This window comes from Erythrolamprus reginae, chromosome 10, assembly GCF_031021105.1.
Source record: "Erythrolamprus reginae isolate rEryReg1 chromosome 10, rEryReg1.hap1, whole genome shotgun sequence".
Lineage (NCBI taxonomy): Eukaryota > Metazoa > Chordata > Lepidosauria > Squamata > Dipsadidae > Erythrolamprus > Erythrolamprus reginae.
The window spans coordinates 45,831,795-45,840,782 of NC_091959.1; the positions used below are offsets into that span (position 1 = coordinate 45,831,795).

The 8,988-nt window shown below is 45.5% G+C and overlaps 1 protein-coding gene across 1 annotated transcript in view; it reads left to right on the plus strand.

Annotated features, from left to right (window-relative positions):
- TBC1D10A (TBC1 domain family member 10A) overlaps positions 1–6,634 on the plus strand; it is a 35,085-nt gene extending 28,451 nt beyond the window's left edge. Inside the window, exons 8-9 of the mRNA XM_070763009.1 lie at positions 2,329–2,483; positions 4,533–6,634. Of these exons, the coding sequence (XP_070619110.1) occupies positions 2,329–2,483; positions 4,533–4,919 (542 nt within the window). The 3' untranslated portion in view covers positions 4,920–6,634. The remainder of the gene's footprint in view (positions 1–2,328; positions 2,484–4,532) is intronic.
- Positions 6,635–8,988: the final 2,354 nt, after the last annotated feature.

Sequence of the window (8,988 nt, forward strand, 5' to 3'; positions counted from 1 at the left end):
TGGAGTAATACTGTGTCCAGTTCTGGAGACCTCACCTACAAAAGGATATGGATCAAATTGAACGGGTCCAAAGATGGGCTGCAAAAACGGTGGAAGGTCTTAAGCATCAAACTTATCAGGAAAGACTTCATGTATAGTCTGGAGGACAGAAGGGAATGGGGGACACGATCGAAACATTTAAATATGTGAAAGGGTTAAATAAGGTTCAGGAGGGAAGTGTTTTTAATAGGAAAGTGAACCCAAGAACAAGGGGACGCAATCTGAAGTTAGTTGGGGGAAAGATCAGAAGCAACGTGAGAAAATATTTCACTGAAAGAGTAGTAGATGCTTGGAACAAACTTCCAGCAGATGTGGTTGGTTAAATCCACAGTCACTGAATTGAAACATGCCTGGGATAAACATAGATCCATCCTAAGGTAAAATACAGGAAATAGTATAAGGGCAGACGAGATGGACCAGGAGGTCTTTTTCTGCTGTCAATCTTTCTATGTTTTTACTGTTTTCTACTTGTATTTATAACCGTTGTTAAGAAATGCAATAAATGAAATGGAATGGAATAAAATAAAATCTGGAAGGCCACAATGAGACTGACCGTTGGTGGTTTTCTGCCTCTGGCCTGTGGCTTTGACCTCCACCCAGCTGGTTACACAGACAGGTAAATCCCCTGGGAGCTGCAAATCTAGGTCAGCAAAGCACTGTTGATGCTATGGGGGTTTAGCTTGAGCTGGCAAATATGAGGTTTTGGGGCAGTGGCTTCGTGCCCCCTAGTGGCTGGCGTTGTAGTTGCAGTTTTTAGAAACAAGATGGTCAGGGTCGAGGGCTTAGCTGCAAAGGGATTGGATTGAGACACTGCCCGCCAATTCTTGTCCAAGTGCAAGGTTATGCATATCAGGGCAAAGAACCCAGAATAGAATAGTAATAGAATATAAATAGAATAGAATAGTATTGGGTTGGAATAGAATAGAATAGAAATAGAATTGGAATGGAATGAAATGGAATGGAATTGGAATTGGAATGGAATGGAATAGGAATGGAATGGACTAGAATAGAATAGAATGGAAGATGAGGAGGAAGAGATTTTCCTTCCTTCCTTCCTTCCTTCTTTCCTTCCTTTCCTTCCTTCCATCCTTCCTTCCATCCTTTCTTCCCGAGAGAAAACATATTTCCTTCCTTCTCTTCCCCCATCCCTCCCTCCCCTCTCCCTCCCTTCCTTTCCCCGTCCCGCCCTCCCCTCTTTCCCTCCCTTCTTCCTGCCTTCTTTCTTTCTTTCTTTCTTTCTTTCTTTCTTTCTTTCTTTCTTTCCTTCCTTCCTTCCTTCCTTCCTTCCTTCCTTTCTTTCTTTCTTTCTTTCTTTCTTTCCTTCCCTCTATAGAAACAGAATAGAATACAAATGGATGATGAGACCACACTTGGAGTCCTGTGTACAGTTCTGGTCACCGCACCTCAAGAAGGACATAATGGAACTGGAAAAGGTGCAAAAAAGGGGCAACAAGAATGATCAAGGAAATGGAGCCCCCTCCCTTATAAAACCAAGTTGCGACGCCTTGGTCTCTTCAGCCTTGAAAGACGGCGTTGAAGGGATGACTTGATCGAAGTTTATAAAATCATGCATGGGATAGAAAAGGTGGATAGAGAAAAATTATTTTATCACACAATACTAGGACGAGGGGTCCCTCCCTAAAGCTCATAGGTAAGAAAGCGAGGACAAAGAAAGGGAAATATTTCTTCACCCAGAGGGTCCTTGGTTTATGGGATTCACTCCCAGAAGAGGTCGTGACAGCTGTCAGCCTGGATAGCTTCAAGGCAGGATTAGACAGATTCATGGAGGCCATGTGTATTGGTGGTTACTGAAACGGATGTCCAAATGCTGCTTCTATGTTGGTTGAGGCAGGCAGGGTTCCCTTGGGTCCCATTTGTTGGAGGTCGAGGGAAAGGGTTTTGCCTTCTCTTTCTGCTCAAGCTCCCCATGGACAATTGGCGGGCCACTGTGTGACACAGAATGCTGGACTCAATGGGCTTTGGCCTGATTCAGCATGGGTCTTCTTATGTTCTTTCCTTCCTTCCTTCCTTCCTTCCTTCCTTCCTTCCTTCCTTCCTTCCTTCCTTCCTCTTCCAAGTGCCACCTCTATGCTGGTTGAGGCAGGCAGGATTCCCTTGGGTCCCATTTGTTGGGGGTCAGGGGAAATGGAGGGTCTTGCCTTCTCTTTCTGCTCAAGATCCCCATGGACAATTGGCGGGCCACTGTGTGACACAGAATGCTGGACTCGATGGGCTTTGGCCCCATTCAGCAAGGCTGGTCTTAGGTTCATATGTCCTCTTCTCTCCCAGGCGTCAAGATCATCTTCCGAGTGGGTCTTGTCCTCCTGAAATACACGCTGGGCTCCTCGGAGAAGCTGAGATCTTGCCAAGGGCAGTACGAGACGATGGAGCAGCTGAGGAGCCTGAACTCCAAAATTATGCAGGAGACCTTCCTTGTGCAAGAGGTAAAAACTGGTTCAGCTGGATCACGCTCTCTTGATCTGCTACAGCAGTTCTTCTCAAATATTGGGTCCACAACCCCAGTAATGGGGCTACCTTTGAAAAGTGTTCAGAAACTTCAGATCGTGCAGAATGGGCTTTCCTAAATATGCCCATGTCACACCAACACTTCGCAGTCTGCATTGGTTGCTGATCAGTTTCCGGTCACACTTCAAAGTGTTGGTTATGACCTATAAAGCCCTTCATGGCACCGGACCAGAATATCTCAGGGACCGTCTTCTGCCGCACGAATCCCAGCCATCAGTTAGGTCTCACAGAGTTGGCCTTCTCCGGGTCCCGTCAACTAAACAATGCCGTTTGGCGGGACCCAGGGGAAGAGCCTTCTCTGTGGCGGCCGTGACCCTTTGGAACCAACTCCCCCCAGGTATCAGAGTTGCCCCCACCCTCTTTGCCTTTCGTAAGCTGCTTAAAACCCACCTCTGTCGTCAGGCATGGGGGAATTGAGACTTTCCCTCCCCCTAGGCTTATAAAATTTATGCATGGTATGTCTGTATGTATGATTGGTTTCTTAAATTGGGTTTTTTAAATTAACTTAAATATTAGATTTGTTTATATTGTCTTATTTTTGTTGTTAGCCGCCCCGAGTCTACGGAGAGGGGCGGCATACAAATCTGATAAATAAATAAATAGGGCTGCTGCCCCCACGGGCAGCGGTGGTAGTAAGTTTGTGCACTATTTATGAAATAATAGTTTTTTTAGTTGTCCTTCCTTCTTTAGTACATCATTATTAGTATTATTATTGAGATTAGAATTGCCCCCACCCTCCTTCCCTTTCGTAAGCTACCTCTGCCGTCAGGCATGGGGGAACTGAGATCCTCTTCCCCCTAGGCCTTTACAATTCTATGCATGGTATGTATGTATGTATGTTTGGTTTTATATTAATGGGTTTTTAATTGTTTTTAACATCAGATTACTATTGTACATTGTTTTTATTGTTGCTGTTAGCCGCCCCGAGTCTCCGGAGAGGGGCGGCATACAAATCAAATCAGATAGATAGATAGATAGATAGATAGATAGATAGATAGATAGATAGATAGATAGATAATAATAATTATTTATTTATTAATTTTATTAATCAGATTTGTATGCCGCCCCTCTCCGCAGACTCGGGGCGGCTCACAGCAATCGCCATACAATGTAAACAAATCCAATATTTAAATTAATTTTAAAACACCACGAGTTAAAACCAATCATATTATATTTGTATAATTATATTTGTATGCCGCCCTTCTCCGAAGACTCGGGGCAGGCTATGATCCTTAATTCCTTGTAAAATAGGAAATAATGAAATAGTATTGTTTTTTAACCCATAAACGCTTTAATCGTTTTAATCATTACCTAGAACTGAACTTTGACAGCAATGAAAGAAAATTGAGCTACTTGCCTAATCGGTTATCATACCGGGCCTTGTGGGTTCACTACAAAACCTTAAAATGTGACTGTGCTCCTCAACAAACAATGCTGCCCGTCATTTGTCCTTCTTGTGGCTAATTTAAATCATGTGACTTAATCGACTGAAAAAGAGTCCAAGCACCTATTTGAAAACTTATCTTGGTTGGTAAGCCACTCCCACCCAGTCACATGACCTTTAAGCCACCCCCCCTGTGTCATATGATTGTCAAGCCACTCCCACCAGGTCACATGGCCGGCAAGTCACTCCTACCCGGTCACATGACCATCAAGCCACATCCACAAAATAAGCCACAGTGTGGCATTAAAAATTTTGGCAGCCCATCTGTCAGAGTATCCTCTGCAGCTGGGCGAAAGCTTCTTTTATTCAGTAAAATGTTATTTTACTGAAAGAGTAGTAGATGTTTGGAACAAACTTCTAGCAGACGTGGTTGGTAAATCCACAGTAACTGAATGTAAACATGCCTGGGATAAACATAGATCCATCCTAAGATAAAATACAGGAAATAGCATAAGGGCAGACTAGATGGACCAGGAGGTCTTTTTCTGCCGTCAATCTTCTATGTTTCTATGTTTTCTCCTAGATCATAGAGTTGCCAGTGACGGAGCGCCACATTGAGCGGGAGCACCTGATCCAGCTGAAGAAGTGGAAGGAGACCCACGGAGAGCTGCAATGCAAGTGTCCTCCCCGCTTCCACGGCGCCAAGGCTATCAGGGACTCTGAGCCGTACCCCCACCGAGCCTTGGAGCCCTCTCCCTCCATCATCCTGCCCCCCGGCGCCTCCCTCTCTCCCAAGGGCCGCAAGAGCAAGTCGCGGAAGGGCACCCCCAAAGAGCCGGTAACCGCGGGCAGTCAAGCCAACGGCCCCCTCCCGGAAGAAAACGGATCTTTGCTGGAGCCCAGCTCATCCCTTCTCTATCAGTCCAAGGAGAGCCTTAGTTCCTGGGAGAGCGAGGACACCTACCTGTAGGGATGGGGATTGCACTTTCCAAATCGCGTAACGCGCGCACACGCCCGCACACCCACAACTCACCCCTCTCCCAGGCCACACATGAACCAGACTGTTCACCGGCGAGGCACCCTTGATAGGAAAATGGCAGCTGGGTTTGTAAGGAGGGGAGGGCGGCTTGTCGGAAGGCAGGCGGGTAAGTATTAGGCCTTCCGATGGCCGGAGGAAGGAATTCCGTATGACTTTGGCACCCCTGGTGTCCCCCCCCCTCTCCTCGTTTCGGGGGAAGGAGTTAGATTAGCCGGAATCACACAGGTATAGAAACATAGGAAGGGGATGTGGCGGACCGTAGACCACTACATTTACAGGTGTGGGTTAGGTCACCCTTTAACGCTGACCCTTCGGTGAGCCGAAGGGCGAAAGCGCCTTGATTTCTATCCAAGGATGAGCTGTGTCCCATTATCTAGGTGTGCAACTGCCTTCGCACTCGCGTCTTACATTCCACCCTTGATCCGAGAAGCCCATGGGCTCCTCTCTCAGATGCTACTACCTCTTTCCTCTCTCTCTCTTTCGGACCGCGTATCTGAAAGCCTACCACTCTCGTTGCAACCAAAGTGATGGGATCTGTAGTCCCATCTAGAGCTTCCCCAGGGGGGAAAAAAGGGGGGGTTTCTCCAGACGGACCATCGCCTCGGCGCACCCAAATTAGCGGGCTCTTAAGTTAGGCGGGGGGACCCTAACGCCCGGCGTTCTGTCTCGTTGCGCAGGAAGAATTTGGCTTGGCTGTCCTGTTCTTCCGCGCGGCCTACGGTCGGCCGTTCCCGCTAGCAGAGACGGCGTATCTCCAAGAGGCGAACGCTTCTCGCCGGGGCCCGCTAAACGCCAGCGCGCTAAAAGGACGCCCTTCTCCCTGCTTAGCCTCGTTGTCTTGTGACCAAATCCCCCATATGCTGTATGGATCAAAAATGCTGAATTTCTCCAATTCTGGACCAAAAAGAACGCTGGCTGAAAAAATTCCGATAATCGTATACGGGGGGTTTTCGGGCACCAGTCCCCTCCTCTCGCATTCCAGGGCTGTGGATATTCCTCTTTTAAAAAGCACTCCAGGGTTGTTTTTTTCCCAGGACACTAAAATCCCTCTTTATTATTATTATTATTATTATTATTTGGTCCCACCTGTCTTCAGCCCAAATGGCGACAAACTGAGTTTTGTTGTGGGCAGCAGAGTTTAAACTGAGTTTCTTGGAATCGCCTAACCTCTGACTCTCCTCTCTCCAGGATGCTAAGGCACCTCTCTAAAATAACAGATTCAGACGTGCAAAATATATAATGTCTGGGGTTTGGGGTTTTTTTTAGCCTGTTGCCACCTGGCTGTCCATCTTTTGTATTCCCCAGGTGATAGCAGACCAAGAGTTTAAATTTTTGCAGGAAGCCAAATCAGGGTGACAGGAGCTTCTGTGGTTTATTAAGGATGTGCAGGAAGAAATTTCCTTTCTTTTCTCAACTGCCCCCTCCCCTTTTGTGACATTAAACTTGGTTTGTTGGAGAAGGCACCGAGGAACACTTTTTAAAAAGGAAACAAAGATATGAATATTTGGGGAAGAGCACAGAAGACAGGTTTTTCCTTCTCCTGCACCAGATTACGGCTGATTCACGTAGGTGGTTTATTTTATTTTTTAAAATCAATTGCTGAAACTATTTTGTACCAGAGGCGAAAATAAACCGGAATTATGTTACATCTTGTATGTGATTTGCTGTGGGGAAAAAGGGGGCATCAATTTTGGAGAGACCCAAACGAGGTGGGATCGGATAGCCCCTTTTTGATTGACAGGTGTCATTCAGAGGCCTGAGTTTTGGGGTGCCGCAGCTTGCTCCATGACCTCAAAAGTAACTCACCTAGAGGGAAGGGAACTGGGCTGGCGCAACGGAGCAAAGGACACATCGTGAAAGTCGCAAACAAGCCGTCCTTGACCTTACGACCAATTAATATGGCCTGATTCAGCTGGGCCCTTCTTACGTTCTTAAAGAATAGAATAGAATAGAATAGAATAGAATAGAATTTTATTGGCTAAGTATGATTGGACACACAAGGAATTTGTCTTGGTGCATATGCTCTCAGCGTACATAAAATAAAATATACATTTGTCAAGAATCATGTGGTACTACACTTAATGATTGTCATAGGGGTCAAATAAGCAATGAAGAAGCAATATTAATAAAAATCTTAGGATATAAGCAACAAGTTACAGTCATACAGTCAACATGGGAGGAAATGGGTGATAGGAATGATGAGAAAAACTAGTAGAATAGAAGTGCAGATTTAGTAGAAAGTCTGACAGTGTTGAGGGAATTATTTGTTTAGCAGAGTGATGGCGTTTGGGGAAAAAACTTCTTGTGTCTAGTTGTCTTGGTGTGCAGGGCTCCGTAGCGACGTTTTGAGAGTAGGAGTTGAAACAATTTGTGTCCAGGATGTGAGGGGTCAGTAAATATTTTTCCTGCCCTCTTTTTGACTCGTGCAGTATACAGGTCCTCAATGGAAGGCAGGCTGGCAGCAATTGTTTTTTCTGCAGTTCTGATTCTCCTCTGAAGTCTGTGTCGGTCCTGTTGGGTTGCAGCACCAAACCAGACAGTGATAGAGGTGCAGATGACAGACTCAATGATTCCTCTGTAGGTTGATCTTGGCTTGCTGTGCCATCTCCCCTGTTTTTCTTAGCAAGGCCAGCGATCCAGATTGTCCCTGCGTGCAGCCTTGGAGTTATCTTCCCCTCCCTTAGCCTTTCGCCCAAAAGGATTGTTTTTATAGCTGCTTTCCCATCACCGTAGGAAACCTCGGTTAGGCACTATCGACTTCTGCTGGCATTGCAATCTCTCGGTTGCTGGGGCTGTGTTTGGCAGCTGCCTGGCAAACCGCCCCCCCCCCCGGGCCAGAGGGCTGCGGAGAAGATAAAGAACGCTGTCGAAATTTGGGGTTGTATGGTTGACTCCCCCTGCAAGGATCTCTAGCACCGATCAAGGCTTTGATTTGGAGCCAAAGAAACTTCAAGGACAAAACTGAACATTGGGTGAAAGCAATCACAAGCATAAAATGCCCCGTCCAGTGACTGGGAAAATTTGGGGATTGTGTAGTCCAATCTGCTCCATGGATTTTGTAGCATGTACTATACTGTTTGTTGTTCTAGTTGTTTGATTTATTTATTTTTATTTGTTTGTTTTGTCAAGTACATATTGGCGGTATTATTATTATTATTATTATTATTATTATTATTATTATTATTAATTGGATTTGTATGCCGCCCCTCTCCGCAGACTCGGGGCGGCTAACAACAGTAACAAAACAGTATAATCCAATACTAAAAACAGTTAAAACCCATTATATAAAAACCAATCATACATACATACATACCATGCATAAAATTTTAAAGGCCTAGGGGGAAAGTGTATCTCAGTTCCCCCATGCCTGGCGGCAGAGGTGGGTTTTAAGCAGCTTACGAAAGGCAAGGAGGGTGGGGGCAATTCTAATCTCTGGGGGGAGTTGGTTCCAGAGGGCCGGGGCCGCCACAGAGAAGGCTCTTCCTCTGGGTCTCGCCAAACAACATTGTTTGGTTGACGGGACCCGGAGAAGACCCACTCTGTGAGACCTAACTGGTTGCTGGGATTCGTGTGCAAAGATAAGTAATATTCATATACAATCCTAATAATATTCATATACAATAATAATAATATATATTATATAATAATAATACAATATATTATACTAATAATAATATTCATATACAATCCTGGGCGTAGAAAACTTAGAACTACAACGCCTCAAACATGATCTAAGCATAGCCCACAAGATCATATGCTACAACATCCTGCCTGTCAACGACTACTTCAGCTTCAACCACAACAACACACAAGCTCACAAACAGATTCAAGCTTAATGGTAACCGCTCCAAACATGACTGCAAAAAATATGACTTTAGTAATCGAGTTGTCGAAGCATGGAGCTCTTTACTCCACTAACCCCCAAAATTTTACCCTTTAGATTATCCATGGTTGACCCCTCCAGATTCCTAAGAGGTCAGTAAGGTCAGTCCTAAAGTCT